Source organism: Artibeus jamaicensis, unplaced genomic scaffold, assembly GCF_021234435.1.
Source record: "Artibeus jamaicensis isolate MK-2021 breed Jamaican fruit bat unplaced genomic scaffold, CSHL_Jam_final contig_1015, whole genome shotgun sequence".
NCBI lineage: Eukaryota > Metazoa > Chordata > Mammalia > Chiroptera > Phyllostomidae > Artibeus > Artibeus jamaicensis.
Genome location: NW_026521194.1, coordinates 5,606,286 through 5,629,872, shown reverse-complemented (window position 1 = coordinate 5,629,872; position 23,587 = coordinate 5,606,286). Strand labels below are relative to the sequence as shown.

The following is a 23,587-nucleotide window of genomic DNA, read 5'->3' as shown; positions in this document are numbered from 1 at the left end:
TGAGAGCAAAACCCTGGGAGCAACCAGAAGTGTCCAGCAGTTGCAGGTTACTGGTATAAATTGTGGTATTTCTCCCCTATGTGCATGAATTACCAAGAAAAAACCCTCGCTTTAAAAAACAGGTCATGACTCACTATGCTGTATACCTGAAACTAATATAAAATGGCAAGTATAATCGAAGAATACATTTTTTTAAACACAGCAAAAAATACCCAGGTTATTACTTGCACAAACGAGTACGTTCAAGTACACAGGTGAATCTGTATCTGGTGAAGTCAGGAGCTGCAGACACGGTGGGCTACAAGGATCGTGAAGGGTCGGAAGCCCAGCCAGAACCAAAAGTGCCATTCATACCAAGTGGGCTCTAAAGGGTGTACGTGAACCAACAGCAAGGTGGAGTCAACGTGAATGCTGACTCCTCTCCTCCCCGGCCAGGATTTGGCCTAGAGAGTAAAGTGGAGTTTAGCACAGTGGCGAGGAGGCGGAGCAGCGGAGTTAGCAGACGGACGGGGTGAAAAATCAGTGAGCCCTGGACAGCACTGCCCCATGCTCATGCTCAGCTATTTTAATAAAAAGTTATTTCATTTTTACAAAATTCTTTAAAATCTCCCTATTTTAAAACATCATAGAGTAGAAAATCAAATGAGCATTATTCTTCTGCTGTATCTTTAGGAATCAGAGGCTTGGGAAGTCAAGGTGATGATACTAGCACGAAACTGGTTGCCATGTGTCCCGCCAAGTTTACATCAGCACAATTCATTACTGAGAAAGTCATTTCATTTCTGTAACATGAATAAGCTCATGTCATATTCCACACCAGCAGATTACAGTTTGAAAAAAACGACTGTTTCCATAAAAACATTACACAAGAATGAAGTTGGTGAATGAAAGGCTAAATATTTGCAAACAATATGTAAGTACCCAAAGTACTTTATTTTTTTTAATTTAATCTTTATTATACTTTTTCTGTTGCCATTTAGTCCCCTTATACCCCCTCCCTCTAGCAATCCCCACACTGTTGTCCATGTCCATGAGCTCAGAGTACTTTAAAAATAGATGCAGCATATTAAAATGGGTGGAACTACTGAGAATCTTACATACATTCTATTATAACTCAAGGATACAGTTTCCATAGAATAAAGACAGATTGCAACACCTCATTTGGAAACTGTTCCACATCCGTTTTCATCACTTTTGCATTTTAAATGAGAGCTACTTTCTTGCCCAGATTTAGTTCAAAGTATTGATCACTACCGAGTATCGATCAATACTTCAATAGTTCTTAGAAGTTTCCTCTGCGTATATTTTCTACCAATTAAAACATTTTCTCCTCTTTAAAGGCACAAATCAATATATACTTTCTTAGGACCTAATATTTCTATTTTTGTGGTTTACCTAATGTATTTATGGGAAGGAGTACATTTTGTTTAAAAAAAAAGTAGAGATTTTTCATTTTTCGGTTAAGACGATTCTCACTGTATTTATTGTTTTCATGCCTGTGCCCTCCTTTCTCCCAACACATAATCATCACCATCATCATCATCTTTGTAAACCTTGGGCCAGGCCCTAGTAGGTGCTCAATAAGTTTTTATTGAATCTAAGACAAAATATGCTCTCCAACTGTGAGAGATACCATGCGTTGCCTGCTCAGTATCCATTCCTGCCTCTGACCCTCTTGTGAAGACAGCCTTGGTTTGTTCAGGTGGTGACAAGAACCTCTACCCAGAGCAAGGGGATGACTTGTGATTGGTCTAAGCCTGTGATAGAAATCTCATTCCTCTCCCTTGGACAGTATTGCTCCAAGGGTGGCCATGTGACCCAGTTCTAGCCATGCAGATGGAAGGGATTCTTCTGAGTGGGGCTTCCAGAAAATGTTTTGCTCTCTCAATACAAAATTTCTGACTCAGCCAGCAAACCTCTTTGCCCATCCCTCCCATCCTTCCATTCCTGAGACCATGGGCCTTGCAGTCATGACACATGAGGACAAAAAAATAACAAATTAAAAGTGGCAGAGATTCAGAGAGACAGAAAAGATGTATGTCAGCATCACTGAGCAGCCACACTGGTTCTGAGAGCAAAATTGCTTGTGCTACTCAATACTCAGTGGTGGTAGTTGAATATTCCATTACTTGCAACCTGAAGCACTCCTGACCACCACCTTTAAATGTGTATAACTAAAGGAAAAATAAGTATTTTGCTATTGGGAAGGATTTTCTGGATTTTCCTATGCTCCCATTCTCTACATACTATTAGTTAACTTTCCCTTCATAACATGTCTTACTCAATTCCCTCCTATATTAGTTTCCTCTTGCTGTATGACAATCACCAAAAACTTAGCAGAAAACAGCATTAATTTGTTATCTCACAGTTCCCCTGGGTAAGGAGTCTGGGCTAAGTTCCCTGCTTAGAGTTTCACAATGCTGAAATCAAGAGGTCGACTGAGCTGCATTTCTTTCTGGACTTCAGGGCCCTCTTTTAAGCTCCCATGGTTATAGCAGAATTCAGTGCCTTGCAGTTGTGGGACTGAGAAACCCACTTCCAGGTTGTTATAGGCCAGGGGCTGCTTTCAGCTCCCAGAGGCCACCTGCATTCCTGGCTCCCTGCATCTTCAAGTCAGCTTTGGAGAACTTGTCACACATCAAATCCCTCCGGGGCTTCAAGTTCCCGATCTCTTCTGTCTCCTTCCTCTAGACCCTGCTGTGAACGGTGCATGTGCTTAAAAGTCAAGCCCACCAGGAAAAAAAATATCCCTATTTTAAAGTCAACTGATTTGTGCCCTTAATTACATCTGCAAAATCCTTTGAGACCAGCACCTAGATGAGCATTTGGTATACTGCATAAGGACATTTCTGCCAACAACTGAATGAAGGTACACCATGGTGGTCCCATAAGGGAGCTGAAAAATGCCTGTCATCTAGCCATGTGGTAGCTGTCATCACATCCTATTGCAAGGCATGACTCAGCTGTTGGTGGTGATGCTGGTGTAAAGCAACCTACTGCGCTGCCAGTTGGGCAAAAGTATATACATACAACTCTGTACAACACATAATGCTTGATGGTAACAAACAACTCTGTTACCAGTCTATGTACTTATTATATTATACTTTTTATCTTAAAGCATACTCTTTCTACTTATAAAAACAGTTTGCCGTGCAACAGTATGCCAGGTGACACTGGCAGCAGTCCCTCATACATCTCATGCTCATGTGTCTCTTGATCTCATCATTTTCTCTTGTGCCGCATTATATCCACTGTTGTTTTGTACTGTAACATGCTGTACAGGCCTGTAGCCTGGGAGCAATAGGCTTTGCCACGTAGCCTAGGATGTAGTAGGCTCTGCCACCTAGGTTTGTGTAAGTGCATGCTGTGGTATTTGTACAATGACGATATAGCCTACACTGCATTTCTCAGAACTGCCCCATTATTAAGCTCTGCCTGACTGTGATTGGGAAAATGTGTGCATATATCAAGGACTGGGAACTGGGGGGGTCGCTCAGAATTCTGCCTACCGCATCTTCTTGTGGGCAGAGACTGGGCTTTGCACACTTTTTTTAAAAAAGATTTTATTTATTTATTTATTTCTAGAGAGAAGGGAAGAGAAGGAGAAAGAGAGGGAGAGAAACATCTATGTGTGGTTGCCTCTCACGTGCCCCCTACTGGGGATCTGGCCTGCAACCTAGGCATGTGCCCTGACTGAGAATTGAACTGGTGACCCTTTGGTTCCCAGCCCACACTCAATCCACTGAGCTACACCAGCCAGGGCATGCACATGTTTTTTAAGTCCCTATCTTTCCTACCACAAAATTTCTGTGATGTTTTTGCTCTGCTGGCAACTTACATCCCAGTTACAGCTTACTGTGAATCAGTACCCAGAGTCTGGTCAACCACTTAGGTTGAATTCCTCATTTTATTTTCAACTCAATTTAGATTAAAGAGAAAAGAATGAATAGCGTTTTTACTGGCCTTTTTTTCTTATCTTATTCTTATTTGCCCAATATCCAATGGTTTATGAACTCCATTTCGTAGATGAGAAGACTAAGTCTCAGAATAATGAAGTGGATTCTTACCCTAGATTATAGAGCTACAAAGACATCTTGACTCAAAATCTAGTGTTCTTGACATTGAATTACAGACACAATCAGGTAAATCTGATCTCTCTATATGAAAACAAACGGCCCCTGTTCCAAGGAGCTATTATGACGATAGAAACTGGCGATAAGTAAATATCACCTAGTTATTCGATTATTAGATCTCACATTTCCATGACCTTTTTTTCCACTGCTACATAGATGATTTTGCCAACGTTCTTCAAATGGAAGAATGTTCCATCTGACAGCCAAGAGACAGTGGTCTGTTGTTAGGACCACGGTTTGGGGCACCTGATCACAGCTACTTTGCAAGATGACCTCAGCTTCATGTGATCAGCTCTGCAGCAGCCCATTTGTTATCTGAAAGCCAAACCCCGATGTGTATTGTTAGCAGCATGATTATGCTCCTTCCTTAATTCCAAGAAGCGGATCTCTTGGCCGTTTGCAGGACCCATGGGTTGACCAGCGGCCATATGAGCTCTGCTGCTGCTGTCAGACTCGCTTTTCTTCCTTGTGACCGTTGTTAGAGGTACCATCCTCTTCTGAAGCAACGAAGAGCAATACCCGAGGCAGATGATTCACTTATATATGCTCCCTTCACCCAATTGAAGTTGGTGCAATGAAGCTTTTGTCTTTGTATTTTGCAATGAACATGTTCAGGCTGAAATCACCTGAAGAAACAAAATAGATCCTAATCCGTTTAATGGTGTCACACAAACCAAACACATAATTATCTGTATTAAAATAAAAACAGCCCATGTATCGTGACCAACAGCCAGTGGTACTGGCCTCTGAAAATAATGGGCTTTGTCTTCTTTAAATATCCATTCAGTACACGGAGACCTACTGCAGTTAAGATGATAACTGGTTTCACCTTCATGTTTTTAAAACCAATACGTGTAGTTTAGTGACTGCCCTAGCGCTGAATAACTCCGTGTATGCGTGTATTTTTGTAAATGAACACTTAGAGAAGTATCATCAGTCTGGCCTCAGTTAAGTTTCCTAATCTGAACAATATTTGGACTTGAGTGGAATACAATGGTTTGTTATTTCAAGTTCATCCACGCGCAGCCTGCTGATGGCCTCCTTTGAAGATCTCCGCTGGGCATTTTGGTATCTCTTCCCTCAGCCCCCCTTCACATCACTCCCTGACTTCAGCCCACACTCTTTTCTGTTTCTACTTTTCTTGGGGCTGTGCCTTCTGTCCTTTATCAGTTACATTATCTCCTGGTCTCTACTTGTCAGAGTCTTCCCCACCACGGGTGGACCTTCTCAAATCCGACCTCCTTCATAGTGTTTCTTTGGATCTCCAATTGTAAATAACTTCGACCTCCCTTGTTGCCGCTGCCCTGTCTTAGATCACAGTCTGGCTGTCACCAGATCCACCTGTCTCTTCTCCCACACTATTCACGGAGGGTAAGGGCTATGTTCATTTTTTCCTTTCAAATTTCTACCCTCAAAGCATTAAAACAAAGCTTTTCCTTTAGCTGGTGCTAAACCACTTGGCATTGAATCAAATCTTGTTTTGTATGCTTGTTTTCTTTTTCTGCTCTGATCAACAAGGATTCAGAATTTCATCCTATGGTTTCTGTAGACCTTGGAGAATGGCCATTGAGCAACACAGACAACATTGGGAGAACACCTTGGTGCACACTTGGAAAATGTCGTTTTTAGATGTTTCCCAGGAGCAGAATCACTAAATAAACAGAACCCCACATCCTGGAGGGAGCTGAAACCAGCTGGGGAAGCCAGCAAACCATCCGATCCCATCCAGTTTCCTTCAGAATGGATTACTTCAATCCTGCCTTCCTCACTGTGCTGAAAGCTATTTACCAGTTCAGCACAAAATGTTGGCTTTTCTAGTAATTTCATAGGTGATTGCTAGGTAAGGGAATTAAATAGAACTTCTCCCCCGCAAATGCTCCATGGGAGAAAAACAATTTCTCTTCCTAAAGTACATGATTGTCCAATAGTTAAACTACCAGTGAGATGACAATGCTCATTAATAATGGGTTGAAGTTATATATTATATAGTGAGTGATCTAACCTTTCCAAATCTCAGCTTTCTCATGTGTCAAATAGGGTAACAGATGCTTTTCCAAACTTTTCAGTTGCTGTGATAATTACAGATAATGTTCGTAAAGGGCCAGCGTATGCTGTTTGCCCTCCTGGGTCTGTGCCCATTGAACTTAGACTGGAAATACACCACGGGCTGGGCCTCCAGTTTGCTGACTCAGCCTGCAGATCTTGCGACTTCCCAGCCTCCAATCACATGAGCCAATTACCATAATGAACCTTGTGAGATCTATATACACCTATCAAAGGGCAGGGTGTATGCAGATGTAGACGTACATGTAGATGTAGATTCTATCATTGGTTCTGTTTCCCTGAAGAACCCTGATTCTCGGTATTATCTGAAGTAGAAAGAGGTCGGAAGCTCATTACCGATTGAAAAGAAGGGGGGTCGTGATGAGGAAATTCACCAGTGACACTTAAGTAATCAGGAAATAAAGGGATGGCAGAAGCCTGTGCTGAGCCACAGGACGTGAGTGAGTCCCAGCAGGCTGCTCAGAGCTGTTAGCCAGACTGCCTGTCAGTCACCTGTGGGGTCAGCTGCCAGGCTGCCCATGCTACAGCGGAAAAATGGCTTCTGCTTTGCTCACAGTTTCACATCCATGCCAGCATCTCTCAGGGGAGGGATCTCCCCTGGATCTCCACCAGTAAGAATGAGTTTGGGGAGTGGAGGCTATAGGCCTCCAGCACCTGCGCTAGAGGGGGAGCTTAGAAGTATTGTTATTAAAAATCAGATTTTAAAAAGGAATCTAATCTATAAGGTAAAGTTCTGTTGAGTTGAATAACAGCAATGAACTACATGGTCCTCTTTCCTCCCCAGCAAAGGTCCTCACTTACAGCTCTGGTGGCACTAACGGATGCCGCAGGGACTCCTGCCGGTTGACTCTCTGAAGCATCTGAGCTTACGGCACAGCCACTTGCTCCTGGAAGTCCATACGCTGTGGGAGATATTTGCTAATTCTTAGGCCAGTGACGTTGGGCCTGGTTCAGCTACACTATCCTCCGACACTAACAACCAAGATGAATGCTAACCAAGCGTGGAAAAAGAAGTTGAAAATACAAGCCAGGCTCGGGAAATTATTTTGCATTTGCTAAAACAAGGGGACAAGCTCCTGGATCTTATGACTCAAAAGCTCACTTGTGTGAAAGGAATCTGCAATATCACCAGAACTCTCCAGCATTCTTTCTAGTGTTCAGCAAATCCACAAATCTAGTGTTCTGTTACGCAAATGGCATTTACCATGGCTCATAAACTCAGTTAATAAACGAGAATGTGAGTTTACAAGGCTCCATAAGTATTTATTAACCAAGTAACACACTGATCTATTTTTTGTTAGATTCTATTGATTTCTTTTTACAGAGAGGCGAATGGAGAGAGAAAGAGAAGCATCGATGTGCAAGATAAACACGGATCAGTTGCCTCTCTCATGCCCACAGCTGGGGACCTGGCCATCAACGCAGTCATGTGCCCTGACAGGCAATGAAACCTGAGACTTTTCACTTTGGGGGAAAATGCTGAATCCACTGAGTCACACCAGTCAGGGCCACACTGATATTTTAATGGGGCATAATATCAATATTAAAATAAAAACACTGTAAAAGCTGTAGTATTTACGACTGCAGAACTCAGAGGTAACACAGGCAGTTCAGAAGTCAATGTGTTTGACTGTCCTGTTTGCCTCCTTTTTTCACTTCAGCTCATCAGCAAGAAAGTTGTTCTCCATTGTGCATGACCACAACGTGAGCATTAAGCTCGGTTTTGAGGCATCCAAACACAACTTAAAAAAAAAATCTCACCTCACAGAGTGAATTACCCAAATGATGTTAAGCTAGGCTATGTCAACAATGATGCGGATATGAAAAAAATGGGAATCTGGAGAAAATTCTATGACAGTTAAAGGAAGGGAGAAATAAGCATCTAATTAACTTCATGAGATGGCCCTCCAGGAAAAGTAGGGCATAGAATGATAGTATCCTAGTTTCACAGATGGTTAAACTTTGTCATGGAGAAGAGAATTGCTCAAGGATGAGGGGACTTGAACCTTGGTGCGCCTGACTCTGAAAGCCACACTACCAGATCATTCTGCTGCCAGCATTATTGGTAATAGGAAAGGGCATTATTAGCAATAACAAAGCACCAGAAGCACAATTACAAATTAGCATTTTCTTAATTATCCTTCTGGGGAAGTATTTGTTATTGATGCAAGACAGCAACATATCGCCAGTGTGTAAACATGAACTTGAGAGGACTGCTGCAGATGTCAACACGGGTGAACTTTAAACACACCAAGGAAATTCGAACAAAGGATTGTTTCCTGACAGCCACTAACTATGCTAAGGAAGAAGATTTGGAGGCCAAACCCAGGACTAGGTTTACTGATACAGATGACTGTCTGGCCCCCCCCCCATTTCTATTCCGTAAATAAGATGAGAGACCACGATTTCTCCCGCGTCTAACTAACACCAGGAGGTGGGACTCCATTGGAAAACAATGCTGCTGATCAGCACTGGCCCTCTTTGTTTTTGTTAGAAACCACCCTGCCTGGTTTGAGGAGCTGTAACCCCACCCCACCCCACCCCCATGGCTAAGGCTGAGTGAGCGACCTTCCAACCATAAGCCACTAAGGAGACAAAGCTTATCTCCCTGGCAGGAGAACTGCTTCTGCTCCTTTTACTTCACCTGGCCTGGCCCCCAATACTTGGTCAGTGAGCCAATGACGGGTAAGATTCCCCAAGGGAGGATCGACCTAAGACAGGCATGATCACATGGAGGCCCCAGGGAAGGATTTGGGGGGCTACAGCAAAAGGGCATGATGAATCCCCACCCCTCGGCTTTGACATAGCCTGAGTCCTCATTCTGTCTGTGAGAAGTCTCCTAATCTCTTGGCTGCTTTACTTCCCCTGCCTGACTTAAGCCTGAAACAATGCCAGAGGGTGGTGCAGCCCTGTGCTGGAAAGGGGGCACTCCCTGGATGATCAGGCCTAAGAAAGAACATATAAAATCCCGTGAAACCTGCTTTGCTAAGAATGCTCTCAATTAAATGATAAAGGTCCGAGCAGGACATGAGTTTGTTTCCCAAAGTTTTGTAACCCTTTAGCTAACAGACCCTGACTCAGAATAGGCCCTTGTAGTTCTTTGTATACTATCTATCTATTGTTTGATCCTTACTGCCTGATAGTGATTAATGAACTTTACCTGTATTCCTGTTCTAATTGAACCCAATAAAAGCCTATCTGGGCAAGGGTTGGGGCGCTCTCCCCTTGAGAGAATTGCCAGGCTGCTCCGAGGTGCTCCCCCCTTGAGAGAGTAGCTGTGTGGTCCCTTTTCCTCCACAGGACTCAGTAGTCTGTGTGAATTTGTCTCGTATCTCATCCATGACGCTGCGGACGCTGAGGACACTGCGGGCCGGTGTCTGTGTCAGTTTTAACAGCAGTGGATACAAACCCGAATGCTCCAGGGGCCAAGCTGTCGATGCAATGTGTGATCAAGGGAGGATGTAAAATAATACAAAGTGGGGAGAGCTATGGAAAACTCCTGAATGACGTCTAGTCTAAAGAGAGCAACAGCTATTCAGCTCAGCCGTTGCCACCATGAATTTGGGCGTAGTGATATCAGAGTTCCCGATTTTTTAAGAGAAGCTAGAAATGTATGTTTTACATGATAATACCATCTGATATTTAAAAGTGGGCAATTAATTCCATTTTTAAGATGAAGGTGTGTACCACACTCCAAGGCCTGTGCTCTATGTGTGGGTGTCAGTGTGTCGATAGCCCTGACTTTTGTCTGAAGACTGTTCAGGGGGGTCTCTGGGCTTCAGAAAGGCTGACACCTGATGCCATGGTGTAGCACGGATTTGGAGAAGCTCAATCAGCTGGAGGTATGGCCGAGGCTTTGGTACAGAGTGGGCTCTGCAGTCCTGTGTGCTCAAGCTGGTTACAGACTGGCCATTGGCCCGTTGTGGACAGTAATCATTGTCACAAATGCTTCACAGCTGAAAGGACATTTAGTGCCCTGCCATCAATAGCAAAGAACACTGAGACCCAGTGGGTTCTGCAGCTGTCCACACTGTCTGCTGCCCATGGCCCGTCTCACCACAAGGTGACCTATTATGTTGCTGAACTAGAAACCCAAAAGCCCCTAAAAAATTGTGACCATCTACAGGTGAGTTTGACAGGGGTATTGTTAACTTTGTGGGAAAGACAGGTAACACCTGGTGGCCCACATCATCTCTTGGTATAACTACTCAGAATGATATTTTTTATATGAATACCTCAAAAACCTGCTTCTCCCCCTAACCAAGTCTGGCCAGTTAAAAAAGTTCTAAAAGGGTGATAATTTTTTTAAGTAACCCCCTGAGGGGGCTCATACATTTAATCTTTTTTGTCTGCCAGATATTCTATGTTGTTTTAAATTAAGTAAATGTATGAAGCTATAAACATAATACATGTCTATGAAAAATTGAAACAAAAGTCAAGAACTCAGAGTAAGAACTGAAAGTTCCTGTTAGCACCTATCCATGCCAGGAGTTAGTTACTGCTAACAAATTGGTACTTTTCCATTTTTTCCCTATTCTTTTGTATGTATATGCACACACACATGTGTATGTTATTTATTTTATGTTTCTAGCAACTTTATAATAGTTGAGCTATAACTACCAATAAATACATGCCCATATTTAAAGTGTATGATTTGATAAGATATATGTATATACACATGACACACCAACCACAATAAAGACAATGAACATATTCAATAGCTGAGGAAGATTCCTTGTGCCCTCGGTTATTCCTTTCTAAAATAATTTTTCATTTTTCAATTACAGTTGATATACAATATTTTATTAGTTTCAGGTGTGTAACATAGCGACTAAACATTCATATAACCCACAGGTGAACACCCCAATAGATCTAGTACCCATCTGATCTCACATGTAGTTATTACATTATTATTGACTATATTCCCTGTGCTGCACTTCACATCCTTGAGACTAATCTGCAACTACCAATTTGTACTTCTTAGTCCCTTCACCTTTTTCACCCACTCCCTTAATCCTCTCCTCTCTGGCAACCATCCAAATGTTCTCCGTCTATGAGTTTTTCTGTTTTGTTTGTTTATTTGGATTTTCAGATTCCATATATAAGTAAAATCAGATTGCATTAGTCTTTCTCTGACTTATTTTGCTTAGCAAAATACCCTCTAGGTCCATCCATGTTGTAGCAGATGGCAAAATTTCATTTTTTTTATGGCTGAGTAACATTCTATTTTGTATATGTACCACTTCTTCTTTATCCACTCATCTGTTGATGGACATTTAGGGTGCTTCCATATCCTGGCTGTTGTAAATAATGCTGCAGTGAACATATGAATGCATATGTCTTTTCAAATTAGTGTTTTGGGTTTCTTCAGATAAATACCCAAAACTGGAATTGCTGTATCTTTTCTTGTCTCTTTGTATAGCCATTGTTTTAAAGTCTACTTTTTCTGGTATAAGTATTGCTACCCCAACTTTCTTGTTATTTCCCCATTCTTATGAAATATATTTTCCCAGTCCTTTACTTTCATTCTGTGTGTCTCTCTCTATCTGAAGTGTGTCTCTTGTAGGCAGCATATGTAAGGGTCTTGTTTTATCTGTTTAGCCACCCTATGTTTTTTGATTGGAGTATTTAATCAATTTATGTTTAAAGTAACTGTTGATAGATATGTGGCTATTGCCATTTTATTATTTACATGTTTGATCTTTCTTTTTCTCCTTTTTAAAGAAGTCCCTTCAACATTTCTTGTAATACCGGCTTGGTTGTGATGAACTCCTTTATTTTTTCTTTTCTGGGACACTCATGTAGTTCAGTATTTTAAACACAAATAGCAACATGATATATCTATTGCCACATAGTATTTTGGAATTTTCTTTATTAGACAATACATATTGGAAGTATATATCTATGAAGTTTTCCAACCAACTTTTAGCTTATAGATTATTCATGAATTTGAGTATAGGCATGAAGCAAACTGAAAAATTCTTCAGTAAGATTTGGAAGCTTACCCATAGGTAGATGAGGTTTTAAAATCTTGTTCACTAAGTGGTACAGCCCTACGCAGATCTACATAGTGAATATTCTTGGAAGGTATTATGTTAACCATATTTGTAAATTGAGTCACACTATAAAAGTATGTGGGAAACTGATTTAACAGTGAGTGACATTAATAGGAAATATTCTTTAGGAATAAAAGTGACCATCCCTAATAGACCACTTGTGGACAAATACATTTCTTTGTCTTAAGTTGGGGCATTCTCTGCATTGACCAAGTCTGATGTAATTGGATGAAATGTTCCCTTTTTTTTTATTAGATGTTTAGATGTTTTATCAGAGCAAAAGGCAAATAAGGAGAAGGGCTTACTTTAAAAAGTTGGCTGGGGACTTCCGCCAAGATGGAGGCATAGGTGGAAACACTTTGCTTCCTCGCACAACCAAATCTAAAAATAATGAAGTTTTAACAACAATAAATGCAACCAAACCACAGAAAATCGAACAATACAGAATCTGAAAACAACAACCCGCTCAGCTAAACCGGTGAGAGGGGTGAAGCCAGCAGTGGAGCAGGGTTGGCAAAGATCCCCCGACCCAGGCGGTGCCCAGGCAGCCGAGGGCACGAATCCCAAGTGCAGGGTAGCTATGGGAAGGCGAGGCGCAGCTGGCTGTCTGAACCAGTGAAGAGACAGCATTGAGACAGATTGCGCAGGCCCTGGTGCAGGGCAGCAGGCTCACACATTTGCACTCAGATAAACAGGCAGGGGCCAGCGGCGAGCAGAGAGGACTGACTGCCATTACTCCCTCTCTGACCCCACCCCCACATCACAAACCAGCAACCTGGGTGGCCCCGCCCTGGTGAACACCGAAGGTGCCTCTCCTCATACGTAACAGGCACAAACAGATCAAAACATGGCTCAAGAACAACTCAGAGCCCCAGAGCCAATAAATCTAAGTGATGAAGAAATAGCTAAACTTTCAGGTGCACAGTTCAAAACACTGGTGATCAGGATGCTCACAGAACTGGTTGATTATAGCCACAAATTAGACAAACATATGAAGGCTAAACTAATTGAAATGAATGGAAATGCACAGGAAACCAATAGTAATGGAAAGGAAACTGGGACTCAAATCAAGGTAGCAGACCAGAAGGAAGGGAAAAATGACCAAACAGAAAAGGATGAAGAAACAAGAATTCAAAAATATGAGGAGAGGCTCAGGAACCTCCAGGACATCTTTAAACGTTCCAACATCAGAATTATAGGGGTGCCAGAAGGGGAAGAGGAACAGTCACGAGTGGAAACCTTATTTGAACAAATAATAAAAGAGAACTTCCCCATTCTGGCAAAGGAAATAGACTTCCAGAAAATCCAGGAAGCTCAGAGAGTCCCAGAGAAGTTGGACCCAAGAAGGAACACACCAAGGCACATCATCCATTTTAATTTTGGCCATTACATTAGCCAAGATTAAAATGAAGGAGAGAATCCTAGAAGCATTAAGAGATAAGGGGACAGTCACCTACAAAGGAGTTCCCATCAGACTCTCAGCTGATTTCTCAAAAGAGACCTTACAGGCAAGAAGGGGCTGGAAAGAAGTATTCCAAGTCATGAAAACCAAAGACCTACAACCAAGATTGCTCTATCCAGCAAAGCTTTCATTTAGAATGGAAGGCCAGATAAAGTGCTTCTCAGATAAGGTCAAGTTCAAGGAGTTCATCATCACCAAGCCCTTATTATATGAAATGTTAAAGGGACTTACCTAAGAAAAAGAAGATAAAAAAAGATGAACAGTGAAAGGACAGCAAACTCACAGGTATTAACAACCACACCTAAAACAAAAGCAAATTAAGAGGACAGCTAGATCAGGAGTGAACCATAGAAATGAAGATCACGTGGAGGGTTAGCAACAGGGGAGTGGGAAAAGGAGAAGGGAGGAGAAGGTACAGAAAATAAGTAGCATAGACAGTAGATAGAAAATACATAGGGGGAGGGCAAGAATAGTAGGGGAAATATAGAATCTAAAGAACTTGAGACACGTGGTCATATACTAAAGGAGGGAATGGTGGGGGAGGGGTGTGCAGGGTGGAGGGGAATGAAGGGGGGAATAGAACAAATGTAATGGCATAATCAATAAAAAAAAAGTTGGCTGGCTGGAGAGCTTGCCCCTCCCCCAAGCTCTCTAGTGAGGTTGCTATACTCTAAAATGTTCCTCACAACGTGGTCAAAATCCATCATTCCTCACTGGAGAAAACTACTTGGTTTCCTATGATGTAACTGAACTGGATTCAAACCAAGAAGTCCAGCTGAGAAGCAAACTCTTCACCAAAATCCATGGCTGTGAGAGCAAGCGAAGTGGGCCATTCCTGGAAAGTTTGCCGCAGGGAAATCCAAAACTCCAGTCTTTCTTTCATTGTTTTCCTCTGCCATTCCCGTTTGCAGGAACATCTCCAGCAATTGTTTTCATTTTTGTTTTAAATCAAATGTGTCTCAATCTGAAAGGTTTTCCTCCTCTAAAAAGAAAATGTTGTCATTATGTTTCATGATTTATTGAAAATGCCCAGATAGAAAATGTTTTTTCACTAGTTAGAAGAAAGAGGTTCCCCCCTGAACAATACAAAGTGAGTCTTATGCTTTACATTTCAAATTTTAAGTCAACTGCGTAACCCATGGATCCTGGGGCTCTGACCAATTTATCAGCACGTGATATACCTTCAATCTGCTAAAGCTACTAATTTTCAGGTACTTTACTTTCAAAGATACACATTAGCATTAATGAAAGAAACTTCCAGTAACCAAATTCATGTATGGTAGTTGGTAAATTTCGAAATGGTTATGTGCCCTGAGTTTTCTTCGATTCAGAATGACTCGCCCTTACAGAGTGACTGGCTTTCCACCGAAGCCTAGGAAGCATCAGGAGGTGAAATTTCTTCATAGTTTCACTCTGAGTTCCAGGATCCGAGGAAATCTGGGCTCTGCAGGCCTCCCCAGGACCCCAAGGGGCTGGAGCAGGTAGGAATCAGTAGTTGTCATGGAAGCAAGAGGATGTCTGTCTCCAGCAGCAAGAGGTGGGTGGGGCTTTGGTGATCCTGTGACAGTGACAGAAAGGTAGGAAGCTGCTCAGGTTTCTGGGTCTCAGTTTTCTTGTCCTGCCATTGCCTGGCTGGCTGAGCTAGGCCTCTTCTGGCAACAAGTTACAGAAGCAGGAAGGGGGGGGGAGTGTTACCAAAGATTTGAGGGTAACTCGGGAACCCAGGGCAGGAAGACAGTCACAGTGACTGGAGCCAGGCAGCGCGGAGCACCTCCCCTGACGGAGTCCTTCGTTCTCCTTCCCTGACCTCTCTGTCTGTCTGCCGTTCTTCTCCCTCCTATGGCGCAGTTGTCTGCACCGGAGTGTGGTCTTCAGTTTTAAAATTTCTCCTCTAGTTTAACAAATACTTACGGGGGTCTTTGAATCCAAATTCCCAAAGAGAACGCATTTGATGAGTCCAGATTTTGGTCAGGTGTCCAGCCAAGGGCCAATCAGCCTTGGCTAAGGGCTCAAACTTGGCTGCCAAACTCCTCCTCCATTCCTGTCCCATCCCGTGGGGAAGGCAGTGATTGGGGGAGGAAGGAAATTCTCCCAGCTGAGTGAGATGGCAGACCTTGCAGAAAGCACCTAATACACTCCGTCACGTTGGGAAAAACCACCTCACACCTCAGAGCCTCCGTTTCTCTCCTTTATAAAATGGAAATACAACTACTTGCTTCCAAAACTTACTGTAGAATCTACATGGGACAATTTTAAAATGAGTCGTTAACTCTGAGAACATTTTAAAATGTGAGATTTTACTTAGTCTAGAACAATGCTCATTGACTCAGTATTTATTGAGCAGTTACTGCACACTGGGAATAATTTCCAACGCAAAAGTCAAGAATAAAGATTAATTCTGGGAATAGAATGCATTTTAGTAATGAAGAGAACAAGTACTGGGGTCAGACAGACCTGGCTTAAATCATCCTCTAACAGCTATTTTGTGTGGCTTTGGGAAAGTTTCCTATCTCTGAGCCTCACTTTTCTCATCTGCAAAATGAGAAGATTTCTTTCTATTGCAGCCTATTTGGCACTCCTTGGTCTAGCCTCTGCCCACCCCTCTAAGTCTGCCCTCAATCTCTCCAGCCACGCTGACCTCCCCCTGGTTCCTCTAACAGGCTGACCTTGGGCCTGACTCAAGGCCTCTACGACTAAGGTGTCCTCTGTCTGGAATTTCCTGATCTTGGTGAGGCAAAGTCCTTCTTCTCTTCAGTTCTCTGCACAAACACCCTCTTCTTGGAGTAAGCGTGTGACCTAAATATGTCATGCTCCTACCCCACCCACAATGCTCTTCTCTTTTCAGAACACTTACCACTCCCTAAAGATACATGTTTATTTAATTTCCTGCTATTCGCCTCCTCTATTAAAATATAAGTTACATGATTTAGGGGCTCTTTTTAAAAAGACTTTATTTATTTATTTTTAGAGAGAGGGAAATGGAGGGAGAAAGGGAAGGAGAGAAACATCAATCTGTTGCCTCTCATGTGTGCCCTGACCAGGGGCCAAACCTGCAACTCAGGCATGGGTCCTGACCAGGAATCCAACAAGTGATCTTTTGCTTTGCGGGATGATGTCCAACCAACTGAGCCATGCCTGCCAGGGCTGCATTTTACACTGATGTGGCCCCAAACCTAGAATAATGCCTGGCGCTGTGTACATGTGGTCAAATACATGGATGACAAGTGGCTCTCCCATAGGGCTTCTGGCAGGAGACATGGTGACTCAATTAGCCTCGCTCTGAAAGCACAGAGCAAGTATCTGGCCTGGAGTGATTCCTTTCACTGCGTTGAAGAGAGTCCCCCCCAAACTCACATCTACCCAAAACCTGTGAATGTGGCCTTATTCAGAAATAGAGTTTTTGCAGATGCTATCACATCACAGTGAGGTCACACTGGATTGGAGTGGACCCTTATCCGACGCATGGTGTCCGTCCTTATAAGAGTGAGATTTGGACACAGAACTACACAGGGAGACAGTGTGACAACAGAGGAAGAGACTGGGGTGATGCTGCCAGGAGCCAAGGACCCCCCACACAACAGCCTTCTAAGAAAGATAAGAAGCGAGGGCCATTGTTTTCTCACAGGAAAAAACCGAGCCAACAGCCACTAGCTGCTGGATGTATCTGCTCTTCCAAATAGATAAGATGTGTTGTCTGAATATCGCCATTCTTTGGCCTTATGCTACATGTACCATATTTTGCTTTGCCCTCCCCCCCCCATTGTGAGAAAGGAAAATTGAAGACCAAATTTGAGAGACACATCACTCATGTGAATTTATGGCGGAACATGTTCTTCAACCCAGATCAAGAATAGGTCCTGACCTACTGCAACTCCGGCTTTCAAAACTGAACCACAGGGTTTGGTCCCAGGGACTGTAAATGATAGCCTCGGTGCCGAGAGGAGCTTTCCTTGTAGGACTGGACACCAGGGCGTGACACAGCTGGACTGGGCTGCTCTGTGCTGCTTCTGTACTAAGCAGAAAAGGGTTATCTCCTAGGAGTTCAGTGCTCTCTCTGCCTCCATGATCTTGCCCTCCAGGCAAGTTTGGGAACCCGAGCAGAAACTAAGGCAGGAAGAAGACCAAAGCATCCTTGAAAGCTACATTCCAGAGACTTCCTAGAATGGTAGCACAACTCAGTAAACAAAGTAGTGGCAGGTGTTTGCTGGCAGTCATTTGTGTAACCAAATGCTTAGTAGCCTGTGAATAGGCCACCGAGAAACCTGCAGCCTCTAAGGATTGAGTTGCACTTCTGTTGCTGACCGATCCGCAGGGCTCAACTGGACTCCTGCCTCCCACTCCTTGTGAGAAAGAGCAGAGGCCCTTAGACGGGATTAAGTGCCCCTGGAAATAGATTCTGGGGGCAGGAGGGCACACCAATGTCTCCCTGCGGGTCCTTCCCTTCGCTGCTCTGCAGGGATCCTTAGAGCAGGCGGAGGTGCGGGCAGATGTCAAATCACCGCCCAGTCCTGCAGCACCTGGCTCTCTTTGGGTCTAAAGGTCCCGACAGATCTCGTTCCGTCCTCCCCGCTCCATTGGGCAAATTGAGGCAGTGCAGGGAAATACGTGGGAGGAGGGGCAAGCGTCATCTCTCCCAAAGCGGAAAGCCGAGAAAGAATCACGTTTTGTACCTGAGCTTTTAAAAGAGTCTCCCCAGTTGCCAAATCACAATAAGGTCTGGGGCAGGGACGCAGAGGATGATGACTCAGTCCCCTTTCAGTCTCCTGTGCTCTTGAGCAAGGTCGAGGAAGTTCGGCCTTGGGCGGGACGTTGCATCTCGCGGAGTGTGGGAGGAACATGGGGGTTTTCCCTAGAGGACTCCACTGGTCCGAAGCTTTCGGGGGCGACAGTGGAGGGCTGGCTTCGGGACGGGGGTTGGGGGGGCTGGAATACGGATCTCGCCTTGGGCGCAGAAGTGAAAGGAAGGGGACTGCGGCGGCAGCAGGCGGCCTGGGCAGGTTGGCCTCCAGCAGCTTCGCACGTGCTCCGCCGCTCCCCCCCCCGGTGTGGCGCGTCTGCGCCGGCCTGGAGGGGCGGAGGGCGGTCGCGCGGGGAGAGGGGCGGCGTAGACACCTGTGCCCGTCCGCCCAGTCCCGACCCGACCGGCGGCGGGGAGCGCCCGAGCCGGGCGGGGAGGAAAGGCGGGCTGCCGCGCCCCGGGGAGGGCGGAGGCGCACACCTGGGCTACCCCGCGCGGGGGCGGGGGCGGGCGTTAGGACCGAGGCGGCGCACCTGTTGGCGGGCTCTCCGGGCCCCGCCCGCCCTCCTCCCCGGGTGCTGGGCGGGCTGGCGCGACGGCGAGGGACAGCGGGAGCAGAGGGCCGGGGCCGTGGCAGTGGCAGCGGCAGCGGCGACCCGGGCGCACCATGGCCGAGCTGCTGCGGAGCCTGCAGGATTCCCAGCTCGTCGCCCGCTTCCAGCGCAGCTGCGGGCTCTTTCCGGGGCCGGACGAAGCCCCCCCAGAGAAGTGTGCGAGCCTCGCGGAGGGCGTGGCGCGGGCTCCTGGGGTCGGTCACCACCTCGCGGCTGACGACAAGGGCGGCGGGGGACCGGCCAATGGGCTGCGCAGAGACCTGGCCCCGCAGGTAACCGCAGGCCAGGTGTTCGTGGGTGTGGGGGCGGAGGGCAGGCCGCTCCGCTCCCTGCGGACGTGCTGGTCCTGGTGACTCCGCCAGGCGGAGATGCGCTAGCGCGGAGCCTGCCCGGCTCAGAGGGCGCCCGCCCCGCAGCCACCCAGCTTCTGGCGCGGTGGGCAGAGGGGAGGGAGCCTGGGGGCTCCAGTGACCAGGATGCCCCGCTTTAACGCTGCCAGGTAGCAGCCAGGTCTAGTCCGACTTCAGATGCCCCCAGAGCTTTAAATGAAGTCTATTTAGAGACTTTCTACCTTCAAAAGAAGTTAAATTTATGTACGTGTATCGTCTCCCAAATGTGTAAGCGTTACGTAATTGAAAACCGGAGAGGAGATGTCCTCGGCGTTTTCGTGACAGGCTTCCCTGGGGAGAAATTCTGAGAACGCCCCCAGGATGCGTGAATTTCCGCCCACCCCCCTTTCCTGATCCACACTAACGGAGTGTAGAGGGGCTCCGCGTGCCTCCGCCCTTGTGCATCTCCAGCGCTGAGGACAGAACTTCGGGTTTAAATATCGCTCCTGGAAAGGTTTACACACACTGCCCCCCTCCCCCGCCCTGACCGCCCCCATCTCCCACCAAAAATGAGGTCCCAACAGCGCTTCACTCTCCCCCTTCCTCAGGGGCCCTCCTGGCTGGCGGGACTCGTATCCACTGGCGCCAGTGACTTTGAACAGATGCGGTCAGCAGGGAAGCTCACCGCGCTCCCCTCTAGGTGTCGGGAGTGCGGTTACACAACCCACTGCGGCTCTGGGAAGCCAGCGTGTGTTGTCGCAGTGCACAGGGACTCTGGGCGGGAGGGACCAGACAGGCTGCAGAGACTAACGTGCCAGGGCTTCCGTCTGCCGGGGAGGAGGGCTGCTCCTGGGAGGGAGGGCTCTCTGCCGCAGTGAGGTGCCGTTTCCCCGAGGGAGGTAAAAAGTCACTGATGCGTTGTGTTAACAATTCCAACTCTCCCCTTTAGCCGGGGCAGAGGGTAGTGGGAAATGGAGGAAGCCACATTTTTTCTTCCTGGGAGTTTTGGTAACAGGAAGGTGCATTTATTTTGATTTCTAGTATCTGAGGACTTGGCTTCTATGCAGAGTGGAATACTGTGTGCATAGAATTACAGAATTTGAGATGGTAGGGGGGGAGGGGAAGGGGGCTTGTATGTTCCACTGTAGAGAAATCCTCCTCTATAATGTTGTTTTCTCCTTTTAGTTTTCTTTCTCTGTCCCTCATGGTACCCAGTAACTTTCAGATGAGTTTCGGGCAGCCCTTCCTCTTGCCTTGTCTTAAGAATGGGGCAGAGTGGGGAGATGAGGACAATTCACCTTCATGAAATGTGGCAGGGCATCTTCTGTGTGCCCGCTGTGGACACCGGCAGGCAGATGCCGGGGCTCTGTGTCCCTCATTCAGAAAGCCGAAGGAGGGGGCATTTTTCCACTGGTGCACTTCAAACTGTTTTAAACATCACCCCTGATGATGTCTTCTGGAAAAAAGATCCTCTTGTCCTTTAAAAGCACTATCAGCAGATTTCTTGCAGAGAGCAGTGTCTTTTTGTTGCTTGAAGAGCCTCCTTATTCGCTGAACCAAATGAAGGAATTTCTCTCTTCCCCTCCAACACACAACTCACTCACTATAGAGCAGGAAAAAGTAAGAGTGAGCTAAACATTCATGGTAAGGAATCTCCACGGTGATGTGTGATAGAGGAAAACAACCTGAGAGCATTGGATAAATGAGAGGTTCATGAATATTTTTAAAGGTGGGTTGGTTTCCAGTGACTTGGGAAGACTAATTTGCAAATACAGATGGAGTTCCCAAAAGAAAGTGATTGCATACCTGCCCCAGAGACTTGACAGGACTCTGGGGGGAAAGTAGAAGAAACTTTCTGCAACAGCTGTCCTTCCCCTTGGCCTCTGGCTTTTGCCCAGCCTGGGGCCTGCCTGAGCTGCCCGTCCTTTTTTCTAAATACCCCCCCCCCATCCTTCAGTGTCAAAGGGCAGTTCCTCAAGGATAGATACCTTCCATTCTCATCCCGCTTTTATAGGGTCTCTTTTTTCTTGTGTTTCTTCATTGAAGCATTTATCACAGTGTCCAAATACACTTTTTAAAAAAATCCTCCCCTGAGAGTATAGCTACTGATTTGAGGGGATGGGGGGAGAGAGAGAGATCAATCAGTTCCCTCCTGCACATGCCCTGAGCTGGGATGGAGCCCAAAACCTAGGTACCTGCCTGATCAGGAATGGAACCCACAGCCTTTTGCTATATGGGAGTGCACTCCAACCAACTGAGCCAGCTGGCCAGGACGTGAATACCCCTCTGTGTGGAGACCTGATTCAGTCTCCTGCAGTGGAAGGCAAGGTCTAAGAATTTGGGAAGCCTGTCTGGTGTGCTCTTTATTCCCCCCAATCTGCTCCCCCCCACCCTCGCTGCCTGCCACATGGGAGCTCAGTGGATTTTGTGAGTAAACGGGTGCAGGTTGCAACATAACATTAGCCCTTTGAAGCAAGACGTGGATTTCTTGCAGAGAAGTGTCTTCTTGCTGCCCGGGGCGCCTGGGCCTGCAGTCAGCCCGATGGTGGAGGTTTCCTTCTGCTCATCCATCACAACCATATTCAATTGGGAGCAGGAAAAAAGCAGAGAGGGCTAAAGATTCAAGACCCAAAAAGTGAAGATTTCTTTAAAGTTGAAGAGTGACTATTGAAAATCAAATGTTCCCACAAAACCTAGGACTACTAGCACATTGATTTAGACCCTTCAAGCAATAGGGAAGTTGTTTTCTTCATTTGCGTGACTTAGATTATAACACATCTAATTTTATCAACTCCCATCTTCTCTATATTTAATTCTTAAACAGGCCAAGTGAACAAATGATTGAATAAGGACTTTCCTTTAAAAGTTCTCTTAACATCGCAGACTGCTAGCTGAAAGACTAACTACGTCTTTTACCAGTCAGAGCTAGGCTTGGCTTGTACAAAGCTGTCATTAAATAAGTCAGATGGAACTTCAGGTATGTTCCAATAGTCATGAGTTTCACAGATTTTTTGAGTCCTGAAGGGTTAAATGCATACTGACTTGCCAAGTGCCCACACAGCCAGGTCTTGACTCCCAAGTCAAAACTTTTTCTACTGTCCATCCTCCAGAGAGAAACTCAGTGGCTTCACTTAACTCTGTCTCATGGAGAAGATGTGAAGTGTTGGGGCTTGGTTGGGAGCAGAGAGAAGACTGGGCAGGGAGAGAAATTGCTGTTGGTCTGCAAGGGTAACCATTGGAGGGGATTCTGGGCAGTATCCAAGAGCAAGGGACAGAGATTCTGGGATGGGGCTGGAAGCACAAAGGCCCAGTTAAAATTGTGTTTATTTGTTCTGGAGTAGAGCCAGCTTTGGATATAGTAATGGTATTTTGATTTTTATCATCTTTGCTTACTCAACACAGTTGCATTTAGCCTTTGCAGTGTCTTTTCTCATCATATTAAACTAGAGATAATCTTTACCAAGTACATTGTGCTTAATAAACACTCTTTGATAACTAGTTGCTGAGACATAGTTCTAAAGTTGGGTTGGAGAGGGGATCAAAGATGGGTTGTTTTAGGAGAGTTCTTTGCTCTCCTCTTTCCCACTTGAAGTATTTGGGGCACTCGCAGTCTGTCAATCTACAGCACCCCACCTTTGACTTGACTGGCTCTCTGAAGTGTAAAGAACCATCCCAGGAACCCAGAGACATGGACCCGGCTGTGCCTGGGTGTCAGTCGGAGCTCCCCTGGGCCTCCGTTGTCCTAGGTGCAAAATGAGCAGAGTGGAGCAGAACTGTGGAGTTCCAATAGTGGCTGTAAATGACTGTCAGAGGGGCTTTAAAAGCAAAACAAAACAACACTAAAAAACAATGTCCAGGATCCAGGTTAGAAGTGCGGCCCGGAAAAAGCTGTCAGACCGCTGAAGGCTCTGAATTCTCCTGTCCTGGGACCCAGCACCCTGGTGTGTTCAGGAGGAAGGGCGGGATGGCCAGAGGCAGCTGCTGTGTCGGCTGTGACGTTTTGGCTTCGTTACAACTAAAGTGACTAACAGGTTGAACTTTAGATGAACAGGTTTGAAATGGTAAAATAAGCCATTTGCAAAGGTATATTTGATCATTTTTTTTCTAATGACAGATACTGTTCAGACTAGAAAATTGGGGAAAATGCAAAGAAAAAGTTAGACCCATGTCTGATGCACCACCACCAAAGAG

The 23,587-nt window shown here is 45.5% G+C and overlaps 1 protein-coding gene across 1 annotated transcript in view; it reads left to right on the top strand.

The window, feature by feature from the left end:
- Window positions 1–18,917: 18,917 nt before the first annotated feature.
- SGPP2 (sphingosine-1-phosphate phosphatase 2) overlaps window positions 18,918–23,587 on the top strand; it is a 99,915-nt gene continuing 95,245 nt past the window's right edge. Inside the window, exon 1 of the mRNA XM_037147490.2 lies at window positions 18,918–19,339. Coding sequence (XP_037003385.2) covers window positions 19,121–19,339 — 219 coding nt within the window. The 5' untranslated portion in view covers window positions 18,918–19,120. The remainder of the gene's footprint in view (window positions 19,340–23,587) is intronic.